This window comes from Oncorhynchus masou, chromosome 13 (assembly GCF_036934945.1).
Source record: "Oncorhynchus masou masou isolate Uvic2021 chromosome 13, UVic_Omas_1.1, whole genome shotgun sequence".
NCBI classification, from domain to species: domain Eukaryota; kingdom Metazoa; phylum Chordata; class Actinopteri; order Salmoniformes; family Salmonidae; genus Oncorhynchus; species Oncorhynchus masou.
This window is the reverse complement of record NC_088224.1, coordinates 49,729,583-49,749,093: the sequence shown is the minus strand read 5'-3', so window position 1 is coordinate 49,749,093 and position 19,511 is coordinate 49,729,583. Positions and strand designations below refer to the sequence as shown.

Genomic DNA, 19,511 nt, shown 5'->3' with positions numbered 1-19,511 from the left:
CCATCCCCGCTAACTCCTCCACCAAATCCCTCATTTCGACCTCGAGGAAGCCTGGCAGGCTGTCCCCCCACTCCTTCCCCCCCATCTCCCCGCCCTCCCACCTCGTCACTGTCCCCGTTCCCTCTTCCACTCCTTCTCGTACCACTGTCCCCTTCTCTTCTCCTCCACGTTCTTCCACCTTCTTTTTAATCTCTCCTTTTTCCTTCTTTTCATCTTCTCTCCTCTTTCTTTTCGCCTCTTCCTTCTTCCCTTCTTCGTCCTTCTCCGTCCTTTCCCCTGTGCCATCCGTACAATCCGCACGCGTCCTTTCTTTTCTCCCCCCATCCCCCGCTCCCCCCCCCAGCTGCAGACGCGTATGACCTGTGACGAGCCGGGCAATCACGCCACAGGTGTTCTCTGGAGCCACATCCGTGGCAAGCCTTGGGCTCGTCACAGTCCCTGGCCTCGTGCTCTTCCGACCCACAAAACCGACATTTCTTGTTACTGCACGAGGCCAGGGTATGAACAAAGGCCATACAACGCCTGCAGAACGGGGGCTGACGTGCATAGTAGAGTGTTCCCCTGTCAGCCCCCAGGGAGAACATCGCCGGAGGATGGAGGTAGCCATCCACACTCTTCGGGGACTCCCTGAGTAACGCCTGGAAACCCAGGGAGTCCCTGAGGTACCTCGCTGAGGAGACATTGTCCATATATCTCCCCAGAAAGGCCCTCACCTCTTCATCCTTCACATGCAGATTGTACATGGTTACGGTGACCACCCTGAAGTTGTTCTTCGCCAGGCTGGTCACCGCATAATGGCACAGGGGTCCCGTTTTCTCCGCTTCCTTTGCCATCTTCATCACTTCGTCATGTTTTTCTTCTTTTTGAAACGTCACATCGAAAGCCTTCTCAATCGGGTTCCCTTGAAGGCAGAGCACTTCCTTCACCTCTATCCTGAGGTATCCCATCAAAATGGTTCTTCCAAACGTCTCTCTACTCCACGGCTCCATCTCCTTTTCAGTCCAGGCAAATCGTAAGGTATTTGCCATACCAATCCCCGGAAACGATCTGTATTGATTCATTTTAAAAAAATAAGCTCTCTTCAAAAAGAAGCTTTAACCTGAAATGAAAAACATCTTTAATAGGAAAAGGTGGATCAACTAAAGATGTTGACTCTCCACATCTATCAAGACAACTGGAGCACTGGGCCAGACACCCTTAAATAGAACCTGGACCAGCTCAGGTGAAACACCTTCCCACTAACGAGATGGACAAGCCGGCACAGGTGTAACACATACTGACTAACGAAGTGACACCAATATCCGCACCCAAGACACATTTCAGTTGAATGCATTCAGTTGTTCAATCAATCAATCAAATGTATTTATATATCCCTTCTTACATCAGCTGATGTCACAGAGTGCTGAACAGAAACCCAGCCTAAAACCCCAAACAATGCAGGTGGAGAAGCACAGAGGCTAGGAAAAACTTCCTATAAAGAAACCTAGAGAGGAACCAGGCTCTGGGGGGTGGCCAGTCCTCTTCTGGCTGTGCCGGGTTGAGATAACAGAACATGGCCAAGATGTTCAAATGTTCTTAAATGACCAGCAGGGTCAAATAATAATAATCACGTGGTGTAACAGGAGTAAGTAAATGTCAGTTGGCTTTCATAGTCGATCATTCAGAGTATCTCTACAACTTCCCTTTCACATAATCTACAATGCTTCACCTTCTACAATATAAACATGGTGTCTACTGGCCGTCAACAAATAAAAACACATTTCTAAATAATAATATACAATCGTATGATTTTTTTTCTCAGTTTTCTTTCTATAGAATCCTAAAACTCACTCGCTTCGAGAACTCGCGTCTTCCTAAAACTCACTAGCTTCTTCCTAGAACTCACGAGCTTCGAGATCTCTTGTCCCCTTGGAGCGAGCCCAAACAAAACTCATCTCCATACGGAAAAGCATGCAGTCAAAATAAATTGTGATCAATGGTAACGCACTGGCTAAACGCAAAACACAAATCTTTTTGACTGCCCACCCTTGAGATAATCAGCAACCAAGGTGTCCTTACCACAGACATATCTGATTTCAAGAAGAAACTCCTGCGATATCCGTAGTAACTTTCCACCTCACTGCGGAGCTTCTCTCTCTTCTCAGGGTTCACTCGATAGGCATGTTGTTGGATATAAAAGCAGGGTAACAATGTCAATATAATTGTACCCAAAATTTTTAAGTTGGTTGCATGAATAACTATGATTACTAAATCTTACATAATTGTAAATATGAAATATCAAAACCAAATGTACACCCCTTTGTTAATATGTATTGGTATTCTGCCCTTGAGTTGCGTTCCCATGCAAAACTAGACAGATAGCTAACAACTAAGTCTTCAATAAAACTCCCAAGGCGTGACTTTTCTTGAATTAATATATTGAAAATGTTTATGTTGTGAAACTGCAAAATACAGAAAAGAATATACTTTAGTATTCAATTCACACCGACATACTGTAGCTGTACATTATACATCTGAAGTTGCATAAATACAAAGCACGTGCTAAGGTACCATGCATCTGGCATGATGCCAAACCATATAGCTTATTGTTACTCATATGGTAATTGGCTCCTTTCATTACTCTAATAATGTACAACTATTTATGTAGAATAACAAAGCATATTACACTAGAAACAGTAACAAAACTACAGTATTGTATATTTTACAATTCGTTTGCATGACGCACGAGCAAATTAATACAGCTAACGACATACATGAAAGGCATTGCAATTTGTGAGTAAATGCAACCAACCAACATTGATATGTAAGCGACTCTATCAATGACAAGATTATCATCATTAGCTAAATGCTTGAATCGAACTTACAAATATTTTCCAAGGCTGAAGCGTGACAAGACATAACTACATTGAAAGACCTGCACCGTAGCGTTGTTTGTAGCTGCTTCTATGCGTGCAGAACAAATTCTCTACTTCCAGTTTGGTAGTCATTCTAAGTAGCAGAAACATCCACTAGGGGGCAAATAACACCATTGAACACAATTAAAATCCAATTTAACCATTGTAATAAAATAATCTGTTACCTTCTAACAGGATGTCAGCACAATTGGCAATAATTAACTTGATGGTGAGGCATGGAATAATAAAACATATATGTTTTGTCAGGCTGGATGTTTGAAATATGAGGTGATTTGAGTCATGCTTCATCAGTAGTGGAATAAAGACAATTAGCACTTGAGCGTTGTCAATAAATACTGGAGTAATGTACGATTGTTAATAAAATTGATTATAGACCAATTTATTATACCCTGGTAGGCCGTCAATGTAAATAAGTCAGTTAAGAACTAATTCTGGCTTACAATGACGACCCAAAGCTCTAACCACTAGGCTACCTGCAAGTAAGTTGAAATTGTTATTTTCAAGTCACTGAAAAAACGACCCGAAAATACATATATCGGGCATAGTCTTCTTTTCAACATCTTTTCAATTACATTTTGCTAGGTGGGATATCCCGATGTCAAACCACAGTTTTAACCTGTCCAAATCAATAACTAATATGCAGAAACAGTTTGGGATAAATTGAAAACCTAAACATAAAATGTGCAATATCCACAAACATCTGCCACAATAATCATATTACTTGTATTTGTTTAAACAAGCACCATATAAACTGCACAAGCACCAGAAACGTTGTTGTTTTGAGTAGCAATACATCACTAATATCGACTCTGTTGTACATGCTGTTGAAACTAACACAACTAAAAAACACATGGAACTTTGAGATATCTTTTACCTCGCTGGTTAGAGGACAACCTGCATAAGATATTCAGCTACATTTTGAAGTGATGCATTTAAATTTAGGGGTCGCTAAACAAAGGAATGCAACACTTATGTGTCATAACTCATCGATATCATGTTGAAATCAACTGCGAAAGGAGGGAGATAAGGTTGCAAGTCCTGTTAAAACTAACAGCTCAAAAAACACACGGAATCTGGGAGAAATGTGTACATCACTGGATAGAGGACAATTTGAAGAAAACAGCTAGCTACATTTTGGAGTGTTGCATTTTGATTCAAGTCGGTCATCAACGTGGTAAGTTGTAACACAACTCAACTTTCAATTCTGAGCCTGGATTTTCCCCCTGAGGCTAATATCTATATCATGTTGAAATCAATTGATAAAGGGGCAAACATTTAGGCTTCTACATTGTGACATCATTAAAATACTCCTACTACAATGTTAAAACATTCTACATTGTGACATGATTTCATTGATATCATGAAACAACTCCATGTATTTTCTGATGTTTGATCAGATAACTTTTATCAGAGTATCTCTTCCCACATTGATTACAGCTAAGATATTTCTCTCCTGTGTGTTCTCTGGTGTCATACCAGGCTGTTTAACCGAGTAAAACTCTTCCCACATCAATTAGAGCAAAAAGATTTCTATTGTGTGTGTGTTCTCTGGTGTATCGTCAGCTGCCCAGATGTAGCAAAACTTTTCACACATTGATTACAGCTATAAGGATTCTCTCCTGTGTGTGTTCTCTGGTGTACTGTCAGAAGGCTAGATGAAATAAAACTCTTCCCACATTGAGTACAGCTAAAAGGTTTCTCTCCTGTGTGTGTTCTCTGGTGTATCTTCAGATAGCTAGATTGAACAAAACTCTTCCCACATTGATCACAGCTATAGGGTTTCTCTCCTGTGTGTGTTCTCTGGTGTGATATGAGGTTGCTTAGCTTAGTAAAACTCTTCCCACATTGAGTACAGCTGAAAGGTTTCTCTCCTGTATGTATTCTCTGGTGTAGAGTCAGATTGCTCGACCTAGTAAACATCTTCCCACATTCATCACAGCTATAAGGTTTCTCTCCTGTGTGTGTTCTCTGGTGTGATATCAGGCTGCTTAGCTGAGTAAAACTCTTCCCACATTCAGAACAGCTATAAGGTTTCTCGCCTGTGTGTGTTCTCTGGTGTGATATCAGGCTGCTTAGCTGAGTAAAACTCTTCCCACATTCATCACAGCTGTACGGTTTCACTCCTGTGTGTGTTCTCTGGTGTGATATCAGGCTGCTTAGCTGAGTAAAAATCTCCCCACATTCATCACAGCTATAAGGTTTCTCTCCTGTGTGTGTTCTCTGGTGTGATATCAGGCTGGTTGAATGACTAAAACTCTTCCCACATTGAGTACAGCTATATGGTTTCTCTCCTGTGTGTGTTCTCTGGTGTATCTTCAGATGGCCATATTGAACAAAACTCCTCCCACATTGATCACAGCCGTGAGGTTTCTCTCCTGTGTGGATTCTCTGATGAATTTTAATGCCTGATGAGGTGGTGAATCTCTTCCCACAGTCAGAGCAGCAGTGAGTTCTCTTCCCTGTGGATCTCTGCTGGGGTTTCTTGACGTGTTCTGATCTGGAGAGAGTCTTCTCTGCCTTGTCAGCATCATGAGGTTGTTGAGGCTCCCCAGAGGACCCACGATAGTCCCGTCTCTCTCCTGCGTGAACAACAAAGTCAGACAGATGGTAAAAGGCCCACAACAGCGGAATCCACTGTAAGAGGTGATGCCAACAGCGTAGCCATGATGTTGTACAACAATTGACATCTAATCAATGTTAAAATTATTTGACAATTGTCTTAAAATGAGAAACAATAGTCATATTTTGTTTTGTTTTCACATTAGTAGTAAAATCAATGATTGGAGACTAGAAATAAGTTATTAAAGTTGTTGAAACCCTAAGCAATGTGCCAGACGACCTTTGGTCTCCAATATAGGCCACTTTCTGTGTTTGCTAAAATTGCGGAACAAGGGCAAAGCACACACAATTTGGTTGCAGAAACTCCTCCCTGCTAATGAGGAAACTGCTAGTTATGGATGTAGTGTATCTGGTTGCAGAAACTCCTCCCTGCTAATGAGGAAGCCGCTAGTTATTGCCATGACTGTCCTGGTCGGGTTACCGGAGACCACAATCCGACAGAGAGATCTCTCACCCCCACCAGAGGAGAAGAGATTAAGGTGTATGAAGATGGGGGGGTTTATGACACCTCACGCCCATTGTAAATCTAAGGCAGCAGACAAAATCACTATGTCCTCTCACTATGGAGAACCAGCCTCAGAGAATTAAACATGCAATAATTGGTCTTTAGGACAATAAGTTTCGAACGGCAACAAAGGTGGTAATGACAAAAGATGGAATATGAAAATTAATGTCATTTTTGTTTCGTTATTAAAAGTTAAAGGACAACGTTATAACGAAAACATTGTAACTTTAAGAGTTTTCCCAGTATACGCTTGATGTTTATACATTGTACGTTGTGTGGAAAATGTCCAAATCAAAGAGAATATCTTGGTAAAGATGAAATTTGAAGTTAGTTGTCTCAAATTGTATCTGAGTAAAATCCAGACCTCCAGCCTCTTAACTTAGTAAAAGGCGTAAACACCCACTTCTGACCCGAGGGTATAAGACATGTGAGTTAAGAATTAACATGCTAAACTAAGTGACCCGAGCTGCAGCCAAGGTCTGAGTAGTCAACGAACCCAAAACGCAACACGAGGTTGAAGACAAAGGAACCCTCTACCAAATCCATGCTATGGATGAGTAACTGTGTCTAAGAGAGTGAATTCAAGCAGGACCACCCGGTCACCACTCTCCATCGAATTGTGCATCTACACTGCTTTCATTCCTATGCTGTGAGCCCTGAGCTACAGGGCTGGCTGTCCTCAGAAGACCCCTTTCAGAACAAGGGTGAGGAAACAGACCACAAAGACAAGGACACTGACATCGTGAGGACAACCAGAGAGTAACACCAGAGAAGTGAAACATCCGAGGAACCCCCCATCAGAGACTTTCAACACGCAATTACATCATTATATTCCGACCGATAAGAGCGGCAGTTCGGGGCAAGGTTAGGGTTAAAATAAGCATAGCTAACAAATGCACCCAAATGTATATTTCTATCGTGTACTTTCTCTTTTACTCTCTCTTTTAAATCCCCCTTTTGGGTAATACGCTTCATCGTGTGTTGGCATCGTGTGTTCTAATCAAGAACTGTGTTTTGTGTATGTGTATCTTATATAATTTTAGCTTGCTAGTAAATAAATAATCAACTAAAGTTGGTGTGGTGCAGACTCATTGGTGGGACTCGGGTTTGTGCAGATTGACCGATTATGCGACGTTCAGAATGAGACTGTAGAGGAAATTGATTAATTAGTAAAAATCGATATTCTGAAATTCTTTGAGTAGAAACTCAATAAAACTAATTTTCCCATGGTGTCCCAGGTTAATGAGTTAATAATTGCCCGATTCATTTAATTACGCAATTATAAACAGTTAATCATTTGACGAGCAGCAGTTGTCACATTAACTGATACAACGTCACAACATTATGGATGTAGAAACAATCTAGTTGCAGAAACTCCTCCCTGCTAACGAGGAAACCGCTAGTTATGGATGTATTATATTTGCTAACGAGGAAACCGCTAGTTATGGAGGTATTATATCTGGTAATGAGGAAACCACTAGTTATGGATGTAGTATATCTGGTAATGAGGAAACCACTAGTTATGGATGTAGTATATCTGGTAACGAGGAAATCACTAGTTATGGATGTAGTATATCTGGTAACGAGGAAACCACTAGTTATGGATGTAGTATATCTGGTAATGAGGAAACCACTGGTTATGGATGTAGTATATCTGCCTGGAGCAAAAATGGTGAGTGAAGATTTTAGTTTTTCCACAATGTATTCTGAATATTACAGCGCAAGATCATGAGTGCTACTCAAGGAAACTCACATTAAGCTCTGTGTCTATTCACTAATTCACCACCACGGGGGAAAACTCAGGGGAGTTCTCATAGGCTGACAGCAAAAATAGCCTCCATTTCCAGGTTGCTTATGAGTGCATTTCACATTACTTTTGGATTACAATTGTAAGGTTCGTTTGAATCTCCTGCTTAATATGTTTGTGTTATTGTCGCAAATCGACTGCTTTATACTTTTTTTTAAACACTTCAACAAGTAAAATGCTCTTTGGCTGGCTTTGCCATCAGCCTGACAATGAGGGTTTGAACACTAAGTGTTTAACAAATTGGCCCATAACTTTACCTAACAACAACATAGACCAACTGTAGGACCCATAACTTCACCTGATGACAACATAGACCTACTGTAGGACCCATAGCTTTTCATTTGACCTTTATTTAACTGGGCAAGTCAGTTAATTAAGAACAAATTCTTATTTACAATGACGGCCTAGGAACAGTAGGTTAACTGCCTTGCTCAGGGGCAGAACGACAGATTTTTACCTTGTCAGCTCGGGGATTCAATCTTAACTTTTGGTTACTGGCCCAACGCTCTAACCACTACCTGCCGACCCACTTGCCGACCCACTTCACCCAATAACATAGACCAACAGTAGGAGTCATAGACCTATAATTTCATATTTCAGGTGAAACATGGAAACTAAAATATCTTTGTCATGACATTTCATAACCTGATCACCAGATAATTTTGTGAATAATCCCACTAGGCTACTCTGTAATGTGTTGTCATTCTAAATGACCTGAATAAAGGAAAATAGCTCTGTGTGTTGAACAATAGCTAATCAATCAAGGAACAGTTCTCTACACATTAGGAACAAAGTATCTCTGTGTCCAAACAGACTAACAAGACCCTACTGTAAATCAAGCACACAATAACACATTATAAACACCAATTTTTTTAGGGATGTTGAATCCAACGTGGAGCACGGCATAACTGTCTTTACCGGTGTAATGAATGAAGAAGCACTTTGGTTGTTGTTGCATGTCGTGATGTTTGTCATTTGACTGTCATTCAGAAAATGATTTCCTGGATCAGCTGATGATTGTTGAACATGTGACTGTAACTAAACAGCTACAGTATTAAGTATTATGTGTAATTATTGAGAAACCGCGATAATGACAGTATCGATTTGGGTGTTAAAGTTAAGGTGACTCTCGGTTAGAACCATTGGATTTAGTAAACTCTGAAATTATTTAGGATGTCTGTGCCCATGAAAACTGTTTTCCCAGCACAACATAAGGAGACACTAAATGTGACGTAGTTAGAGAGCATTTCAGACTACAAAAAACTGTCCCACAGCATAATATAGTCACTCCCCTTTATGTAAATGATTAATACCCTTTAGCCTTGGCCACCCTTATCTTTCTGCTTAGTTTCCATTCCATTGGCTCAGACATTAGGGCATTGATTCTATTGGTGGCGTGACCATTGCAATTACACAAAAATAAACAGACATGCACACTCCTGTTGCAGGTGCCTATAACTGATTAACTAATGTTCCTGTCCAATGGCCTTCACAAGTCCAAGCCTATGGTGCTTCCAAATGATTAACAAATGTTCCTGTCCAAAGGCCCAGAATGACCAGGTGTGTTGATCCAGCTTTGCACAATCACATATGTCTAATGGTTAACTATAGTGATTCTGCTACCTACTTCTAAGAAAACAGTACAGATACTGGACAATTCTAAAGGTACTGGAAAATGTCCAACAATCTCCAGGCATTTAAAATAGGAATGGGGTTGCCCTAATGCTGGGGGAACACCAGTAAGCTTCATTCACTGGAAGTTATGCATGCCAGCCAACGGTAGTCAATGTTGGGCTCCCATGTGGCTTGGATAGGATATAGTGCTTGAGTTATCACTACAGACCCTGGTTAAATTGTAATGGATTGAATCAAATTGGCTGAATATTAAACAATGACTTATAAACAGCTCTAACAATTTGACCCCCACAAGAAATCTACACTGGCAATTCTAGAATATACTATATTGCCTAGAAACCTGGTTAAACTATCATTATGACATCATGGATGAATTCTAGAATATACTATATAGCCTAGAAACCTGGTTAAACTGTCATTATGACATCATGGATGAATTCTAGAATATACTATATAGCCTAGAAACCTGGTTAAACTATCATTATGACATAATTGATGGCCAGTCCTTGTATTCACAGTGTGGTGGATTCAGGGATTAGCCCTGAGCTGAACTCAAACCTGGTTCCAGCGACTGTCAAGCCAACACCTTATAACTGTTACGCCAAGATGTCTGAACTTCTTGACGAGGTCGCTAGGTGTTGGGTTACGGTGGCTACAATAGCTTTCTCTATGAATTTGAGAGTGGTTACATTTCTCAAACCACCATCCCTCAGCTGTTTATCAAACCAAGTCTCAGGGCAGGCATTTTGTTCTGTTTAAATCCCAGGTTGTCCCTTTAAAAAATCCCCATCAACCAATCTGCAGTTTAAACAATAACAAAGCTGTCATTCCACCACTGTTTTGGTAATAAGATGATGGATGGGGCTGGAGAAATGTAACTACTCTCAAATTCATAAACAGACCTATGGATGCAATGACTGACTATCCATGACATCAACATTAAATATTTAACCATGTTGAGGCTATACAGTGTTGATTTACATTGTTTCCAAGCATTGGAGTTAAACAAGTTTATTTGGGGTCCTGATGGGGTACAACAGTTGAACTAAGCTCATGAGGCATGTGTTATATTCTTCAAGAATCAATGGCTATAAATAAATAATTTAAAAGTCCAAATATAGATTTCGCCTTTAACACCAAACATCAGTTCAACAACTGCAGAATTTGTGCCTCTGTACTTAAGACAGTACTTACTAGTGTTAATCAGAGCACCGTTTCTCAAAACCATCTTACGGCTCAGTTCATCGTTAGAACCATTGGTTGCCTTAAGATGAGTTTGGATAACCGGGACCAGATATCCAGTTTCCACCTTTTTGGATGTGATCATCTCCCCTTCCTCCTCTTTCTCTTTCTCCACTGTAACATCCTCCTCCTCTTTCACTCTGAACGAGTCTTCCTCTTCTTTCACTGAAACGTCTTTCTCTTCTTCTTTCACTGTAACAGCCTCACCCTTCACTTGTTTTTTTATTGAAACAGCCTCCTCTTCCTCCTCCTCTTTAACGAGAGTTACTTTCTCCGTCCAGCAGACCTCCTCTTCTTTATCAGAAGAGTATCTTAGTGAACTCATGGTCGGGGATGTTAGCATTAGCGACTTGCCAAGTTCTAAGCTAACTTAGCAAACCAGCTAGCTGACAAACAACGTAAATATATAATCAAATGGGCCAACAAGTACATACGACAGACGTGTGTTTTATACACAGCAACTAATATACACCAAAACAGTGTAAAGAGCGTGAATGTTGTAGCTATGTTTGCAAGAAAGCTACCGAGGTGTATGACAAGCTGTTGTTGTTGAAGGAGCGTCCACTAGATTATACGTCACACTGGCAGCGTCGCCTGAACCTAAAAGACGCACATCGCCATCTGCTGACTGAAGTGGGCAACGCAGTTGAGGAACCAAAAGTTTATATTTAATTTATTTCATAAAAGTTGATTATTATATTCGTCGTTCAAAGAGAAGCATGTGTTGATTGATTCGTGTTTAATGAGGGAGAATTTAAAACTAACTTTACACTCACTACATATTTGCATTGAACCATACATCTGACATGGATCATGTTGACCCCGGAGACATTTCTTTTATCATAGCCAAAATATGGTTTGTTCAATTCTTCCAATTGTTCATTACTTTGACAATCAACTTGTTATTAATATATCTAAATCATGGTTAAGTGTTTCTGTATCAATATGGACTTTTAACAAATTCAAATCCTATGGAGTCATTTTGACCCCAGCCAAAAGCACTTTTGTTATATAGGATGTTTTTATTTTTTTATTTTATCAAAACAACATTTTATTGGTCACGTCCACATGTTTAACAGATGTTATTGCGGGTGTTGTGAAATGCTTGTGGTTTGAGCTCCGACAGTGCAGTAGTATCTAACAAGTAATATCTAACAATTTCACAACATATACCCAATACACACAAATCTAAGTATTCAGATCTAGGTTTCTCTGTAGACAAGATCCATCCCACCAGAGGGTGGAGGGGCTCCTGTATCAGTGGTTTTGACCAGATAGACACCTGCAGACACACAGTATAGTGCCTCCCATGTACTCTCCTAAGATTGGGAATCGGTAAAAAACTCTACCAGGAGTATACAGTGCATTAGATGCTATAAGGTAGGGTATTAGTATTAGCTATTGAGTGTAGGCTATTAGTATTAGAATTAGCTATATGGTGTAGGGTATTAGTATTAGCTATAAGGTGTAGTGTATTAGTATTAGTATTAGCTATAGGGTGTAGGGTATTAGTATTAGTATAAGCTATAGGATGTAGGCTTTTAGGTATTAGCATTAGCTATAAGGTGTATGGTATTAGTATTAGCTATAGGGTGTAGGGTATTAGTATTAGCTATAAGGTGTAGGGTATTAGTATTAGCTATAAGGTGTAGGGTATTAGTATTAGTATTAGCTATAGGGTGTAGGGTATTAGTATTAATATAAGCTATAGGGTGTAGGCTATTAGGTATTAGTATTAGCTATAAGGTGTATGGTATTAGTATTAGCTATAGGATGTAGTGTATTAGTATTAGCTATAGGGTGTAGGGTATTAGGTATTAGTATTAGCTATAGGGTGTAGGGTATTAGTATTCGTATTAGCTATAGGGTGTAGGGCATTAGTATTAGCTCTAAGGTGTAGGGTATTAGTATTAGCTATAGGTTGTAGAGTAATAGTATTAGCTATATGATGCAGAGTATTAGTATTAGTATTAGCTATAGGGTGTAGGGTATTAGTATTAGTATTAGCTATAGGGTGTAGGGTATTAGTATTGGTATTAGCTATATGGTGTAGGGTATTAGTATTAGCTATAAGGTGTAAGGTATTAGTATTATCTATAGGGTGTAGAGTATTAGTATTAGTATTAGCTATAGGGTGTAGGGTATTAGTATTAGCTATAGGGTGTAGGGTATTAGTATTAGTTATAAGGTGTAGGGTATTAGTATTAGCTACAGGGTGTAGAGTATTAGTATAAGCTATAGGCTGTAGAGTATTAGTATTAGTATTAGCTATAGGGTGTAGGGTATTAGTATTAGCTATTTCGTGTAGGGTATTAGTGTTGGCTATAAGGTGTAGGGTATTAGTATTAGTATAAGCTATAGGGTGTAGGGTATTAATATTAGCTATAGAGTGTAGGGTATTAGGTATTAGTATTAGCTATAAGGTGTAGGGTATAAGTATTAGCTATAGGGTGTAAGGTATTAGTATTAGCTATAGGGTGTAGGATATTAGGTATTAGTATTAGTATTAGCTATAGGGTGTAGGGTATTAGTATTAGCTATAGGGTGTAGGGTATTAGTATTAGTATAAGCTATAGGGTGTAGTGTATTAGTATTAGTATAAGCTATAGGGTGTAGGCTATTAGGTATTAGTATTAGCTATAAGGTGTAGGGTATTAGTATTAGCTATAAGGTGTAGGGTATTAGAATTAGCTATAAGGTGTAGGGTATTAGTATTAGCTACAGGTTGTAGGGTATTAGTATTAGCTGTAGGGTATAGGCTATTAGGTATTAGTGTTAGCTATAAGGTGTATGGTATTAGTATTAGCGATAGGGTGTAGGGTATTAGTATTAGCTATAGGGTGTAGGGTATTAGGTATGAGTATTAGCTATAGGGTGTAGGGTATTAATATGAGCTATAGGGTGTAGGGTATTAGTATTAGTATTAGATATAGGGTGTAGGGTATTAGTATTAGCTATAAGATGTAGGGTATAAGTATTAGCTGTAGGGTATAGGCTATTAGGTATTAGTGTTAGCTATAAGGTGTATGGTATTAGTATTAGCGATAGGGTGTAGGGTATTAGTATTAGCTATAGGGTGTAGGGTATTAGGTTTTAGTATTAGCTATAGGGTGTAGGGTATTAATATTAGCTATAGGGTGTAGGGTATTAGTATTAGTATTAGCTATAGGGTGTAGGCTATTAGGTATTAGTATTAGTATAAGCTATAGGGTGTGGGGTATTAGTATTAGTTATTGGGTGTATTGTTTTAGGTATTAGTATTAGCTACAGGGTGAAGGGTATTAGTATTAGTATTAGCTATAGGATGTAGGTTATTAGGTATTAGTATATGCTATAGGGTGTATGGTATTAGTATTGAAATTAGCTATAGGGTGTAGGGTATTAGTATTAGTATTAGCTATAGGGTGTAGGGAATTAGTATTCGCTGTATGGTGTAGGGTATTAGTATTAGCTCTAAGGTGTAGGGTATTAGTATTAGCTATAGGGTGTAGAGTATTAGTATTAGCTATAGGATGCAGAGTATTAGTATTAGTATTAGCTATAGGGTGTAGGGTATTGGTATTAATATTAGCTATAGGGTGTAGGGTATTAGTATTGGTATTAGCTATGTGGTGTAGGGTATTAGTATTAGCTATAAGGTGTAGGGTATTAGTATTAGCTATAGGGTGTAGAGTATTAGTATTAGTATTAGCTATAGGGTGCAGAGTATTAGTATTAGTATTAGCTATAGGGTGTAGGGTATTAGTATTAGCTATTTCGTGTAGGGTATTAGTATTAGTATTAGCTATAAGGTGTAGGGTATTAGTATTAGTATAAGCTATAGGGTGTAGGGTATTAATATTAGCTATAGAGTGTAGGGTATTAGGTATTAGTATTAGCTATAAGGTGTAGGGTATTAGTATTAGCTATAGGGTGTAGGGTATTAGTATTAGCTATAGGGTGTAGGGTATTAGTATTAGTATAAGCTATAGGGTGTAGTGTATTAGTATTAGTATAAGCTATAGGGTGTAGGCTATTAGGTATTAGTATTAGCTATAAGGTGTAGGGTATTAGTATTAGCTATAAGGTGTAGGGTATTAGTATTAGCTACAGGTTGTAGGGTATTAGTATTAGCTGTAGGGTATAGGCTATTAGGTATTAGTGTTAGCTATAAGGTGTATGGTATTAGTATTAGCGATAGGGTGTAGGGTATTAGTATTAGCTATAGGGTGTAGGGTATTAGGTATGAGTATTAGCTATAGGGTGTAGGGTATTAATATGAGCTATAGGGTGTAGGGTATTAGTATTAGTATTAGCTATAGGGTGTAGGGTATTAGTATTAGCTATCAGATGTAGGTTATAAGTATTAGCTGTAGGGTATAGGCTATTAGGTATTAGTGTTAGCTGTAAGGTGTATGGTATTAGTATTAGCGATAGGGTGTAGGGTATTATTATTAGCTATAGGGTGTAGGGTAGTAGGTTTTAGTATTAGCTATAGGGTGTAGGGTATTAATATTAGCTATAGGGTGTAGGGTATTAGTATTAGTATTAGCTATAGGGTGTAGGCTATTAGGTATTAGTATTAGTATAAGCTATAGGGTGTGGGGTATTAGTATTAGTTATTGGGTGTATTGTTTTAGGTATTAGTATTAGCTACAGGGTGTAGGGTATTAGTATTAGTATTAGCTATAGGATGTAGGTTATTAGGTATTAGTATATGCTATAGGGTGTAGGGTATTAGTATTAGTATTAGCTATAGGGTGTAGGGAATTAGTATTCGCTATATGGTGTAGGGTATTAGTATTAGCTCTAAGGTGTAGGGTATTAGTATTAGCTATAGGGTGTAGAGTATTAGTATTAGCTATAGGATGCAGAGTATTAGTATTAGTATTAGGTATAGGGTGTAGGGTATTGGTATTAATATTAGCTATAGGGTGTAGGGTATTAGTATTGGTATTAGCTATGTGGTGTAGGGTATTAGTATTAGCTATAAGGTGTAGGGTATTAGTATTAGCTATAGGGTGTAGAGTATTAGTATTAGCTATAGGGTGTAGAGTATTGGTATTAGCTATAAGGTGTAGGGTATTAGTATTAGCTATAGGGTGTAGAGTATTAGTATAAGCTATAGGCTGTGGAGTATTAGTATTAGTATTAGCTATAGGGTGTAGGGTATTAGTATTAGCTATATAGTGTAGGGTATTAGTATTAGTATTAGCTATAGGGTGTAGAGTATTCGTATTAGTATTAGCTATAGGGTGTAGAGTATTAGTATTAGCTATAAGGTGTAGGGTATTAGTATTAGTATTAGCTATAGGGTGTAGGCTATTAGGTATTAGTATTAGTATAAGCAATAGGGTGTGGGGTATTAGTATTAGTTATTGGGTGTATTGTTTTAGGTATTAGTATTAGCTACAGGGTGTAGGGTATTAGTATTAGTATTAGCTATAGGATGTAGGTTATTAGGTATTAGTATATGCTATAGGGTGTATGGTATTAGTATTGATATTAGCTATAGGGTGTAGGGTATTAGTATTAGTATTAGCTATAGGGTGTAGGGAATTAGTATTCGCTATATGGTGTAGGGTATTAGTATTAGCTCTAAGGTGTAGGGTATTAGTATTAGCTATACGGTGTAGAGTATTAGTATTAGCTATAGGGTGTAGGGTATTAGTATTGGTATTAGCTATGTGGTGTAGGGTATTAGTATTAGCTATAAGGTGTAGGGTATTAGTATTAGCTATAGGGTGTAGAGTATTAGTATTAGTATTAGCTATAGGGTGTAGAGTATTGGTATTAGCTATAAGGTGTAGGGTATTAGTATTAGCTATAGGGTGTAGGGTATTAGTATTAGTTATAAGGTGCAGGGTATTAGTATTAGCTATAGGGTGTAGAGTATTAGTATAAGCTATAAGGTGTAGGGTATTAGTATTAGCTATAGGGTGTAGGGTATTAGTATTAGCTATAAGGTGTAGGGTATTAGTATTAGCTATAGGGTGTAGAGTATTAGTATAAGCTATAGGCTGTGGAGTATTAGTATTAGTATTAGCTATAGGGTGTAGGGTATTAGTATTAACTATATAGTGTAGGGTATTAGTATTAGCTATAGGGTGTAGGGTATTAGTATTAGCTATTGGTGTAGAGTATTGGTATTAGCTATAAGGTGTAGGGTATTAGTATTAGCTATAGGGTGTAGGGTATTAGTATTAGCTATAAGGTGTAGGGTATTAGTATTGGCTATAGGGTGTAGAGTATTAGTATTAGTATTAGCTATAGGGTGTAGAGTATTGGTATTAGCTATAAGGTGTAGGGTATTAGTATTAGCTATAGGGTGTAGGGTATTAGTATTAGTTATAAGGTGCAGGGTATTAGTATTAGCTATAGGGTGTAGAGTATTAGTATAAGCTATAGGCTGTGGAGTATTAGTATTAGTATTAGCTATAGGGTGTAGGGTATTAGTATTAGCTATATAGTGTAGGGTATTAGTATTAGCTATAGGGTGTAGGGTATTAGTATTAGTATTAGCTATCGGTGTAGGCTATTAGCATTAGTATTAGCTATATGATGTAGAGTATTAGTATTAGCTATAAGGTGTAGGGTATTAGTATTAGTATGATCTATAGTGTGTGGAGTATTCGTATTAGTATTAGCTATAGGGTGTAGAGTATTAGTATTAGCTATAAGGTGTAGGGTATGAGTATTAGTATTAGCTATAGGGTGTAGGGTATTAGGATTAGTATTAGCTATAGGGTGTAGAGTATTAGTATTAGCTATAAGGTGTAGGGTATTAGTATTAGCTATAGGGTGTAGGGTATTAGTATTAGTTATAAGGTGTAGGGTAATAGTATTAGTTATAAGGTGTAGGGTAATAGTATTAGCTATAGCGTGTAGAGTATTAGTATAAGCTATAGGCTGTGGAGTATTAGTATTAGTATTAGCTATAGGGTGTAGGGTATTAGTATTAGCTATAGGGTGTAGGGTAATAGTATTAGCTATAAGGTGTAGGGTATAAGTATTAGCTATAGGGTGTAGGGTATTAGTATTAGCTATAGGGTGTAGGGTATTAGTATTAGCTATAAGGTGTAGGGTATTAGTATTGGCTATAGGGTGTAGAGTATTAGTATTAGTATTAGCTATAGGGTGTAGAGTATTGGTATTAGCTATAAGGTGTAGGGTATTAGTATTAGCTATAGGGTGTAGGGTATTAGTATTAGTTATAAGGTGCAGGGTATTAGTATTAGCTATAGGGTGTAGAGTATTAGTATAAGCTATAGGCTGTGGAGTATTAGTATTAGTATTAGCTATAGGGTGTAGGGTATTAGTATTAGCTATAGGGTGTAGGGTATTAGTATTAGTATTAGCTATTGGTGTAGGCTATTAGCATTAGTATTAGCTATATGATGTAGAGTATTAGTATTAGCTATAAGGTGTAGGGTATTAGTATTAGTATGATCTATAGTGTGTGGAGTATTCGTATTAGTATTAGCTATAGGGTGTAGAGTATTAGTATTAGCTATAAGGTGTAGGGTATGAGTATTAGTATTAGCTATAGGGTGTAGGGTATTAGGATTAGTATTAGCTATAGGGTGTAGAGTATTAGTATTAGCTATAAGGTGTAGGGTATTAGTATTAGCTATAGGGTGTAGGGTATTAGTATTAGTTATAAGGTGTAGGGTAATAGTATTAGTTATAAGGTGTAGGGTAATAGTATTAGCTATAGGGTGTAGAGTATTAGTATAAGCTATAGGCTGTGGAGTATTAGTATTAGTATTAGATATAGGGTGTAGGGTATTAGTATTAGCTATAGGGTGTAGGGTAATAGTATTAGCTATAAGGTGTAGGGTATAAGTATTAGCTATAGGGTGTAGGGTATTAGTATTAGCTATAAGGTGTAGGGTATTAGTATTAGCTATAGGGTGTAGAGTATTAGTATTAGTATTAGCTATAGGGTGTAGAGTATTGGTATTAGCTATAAGGTGTAGGGTATTAGTATTAGCTTTAGGGTGTAGGGTATTAGTATTAGTTATAAGGTGCAGGGTATTAGTATTAGCTATAGGGTGTAGAGTATTAGTATAAGCTTTAGGCTGTGGAGTATTAGTATTAGTATTAGCTATAGGGTGTAGGGTATTAGTGTTAGCTATATAGTGTGGGGTATTAGTATTAGCTATAGGTTGTAGGGTATTAGTATTAGTATTAGCTATTGGTGTAGGCTATTAGCATTAGTATTAGCTATATGATGTAGAGTATTAGTATTAGCTATAAGGTGTAGGGTATTAGTATTAGTATGATCTATAGTGTGTAGAGTATTCGTATTAGTATTAGCTATAAGGTGTAGGGTATGAGTATTAGTATTAGCTATAGGGTGTAGGGTATTAGGATTAGTATTTGCTATAGGGTGTATGGTATTAGTATTGATATTAGCTATAGGGTGTAGGGTATTAGTATTAGCTATAGGATGTAGAGTATTAGTATTAGCTATAGGGTGTAGGGTATTAGTATTAGCTATAGGGTGTAGGGTATTAGTATAAGCTATAAGGTGTAGGGTATTAGTATTAGTATTAGCTATAGGGTGTAAGGTATTAGTATTAGTATAAGCTATAGGGTGTAGGCTATTTGGTATTAGTATTAGCTATAAGGTGTATGGTATTAGTATTAGCTATAGGATGTAGGGTATTAGTATTAGCTATAAGGTGTAGGGTATTAGTATTAGCTATAAGGTGTAGAGTATTAGTATTAGCTATAGGATGCAGAGTATTAGTATTAGCTATAGGGTGTAGGGTATTAGTATTAGCTCTAAGGTGTATGTTATTAG

The 19,511-nt window shown here is 37.9% G+C and overlaps 1 protein-coding gene and 1 long non-coding RNA gene across 2 annotated transcripts in view; one reads left to right on the top strand and one right to left on the bottom strand.

Moving 5' to 3' along the window:
• Positions 1-348: 348 nt before the first annotated feature.
• Positions 349-11,277, bottom strand: LOC135552486 (zinc finger protein 664-like). Its single transcript, XM_064984157.1, has 3 exons — positions 10,676-11,277; positions 2,059-5,494; positions 349-1,047 (listed from the first exon to the last, which is right to left on the bottom strand). The coding sequence occupies exons 1-2, from the start codon at positions 11,064-11,066 to the stop codon at positions 4,446-4,448; spliced, it is 1,440 nt and encodes a 479-aa protein (XP_064840229.1). The 5' UTR covers positions 11,067-11,277; the 3' UTR covers positions 349-1,047; positions 2,059-4,445.
• The window catches only part of LOC135552490 (uncharacterized), a 21,087-nt gene continuing 8,953 nt past the window's right edge, over positions 7,378-19,511 (top strand). The window contains exon 1 of the long non-coding RNA XR_010457458.1: positions 7,378-7,711. This is a non-coding gene — a long non-coding RNA (uncharacterized LOC135552490). The remainder of the gene's footprint in view (positions 7,712-19,511) is intronic.

Bases quoted from the DNA above. Each gene is read 5' to 3' on its own strand.
- LOC135552486 (XM_064984157.1), bottom strand. From the start codon at position 11,066: ATGCTAACATCCCCGACCATGAGTTCACTAAGATACTCTTCTGATAAA. The intron at 5,495-10,675 runs GTAAGTACTGTC...TTGTTCACGCAG, and splicing joins CGGTGCTCTGATTAACACTA to GAGAGAGACGGGACTATCGT.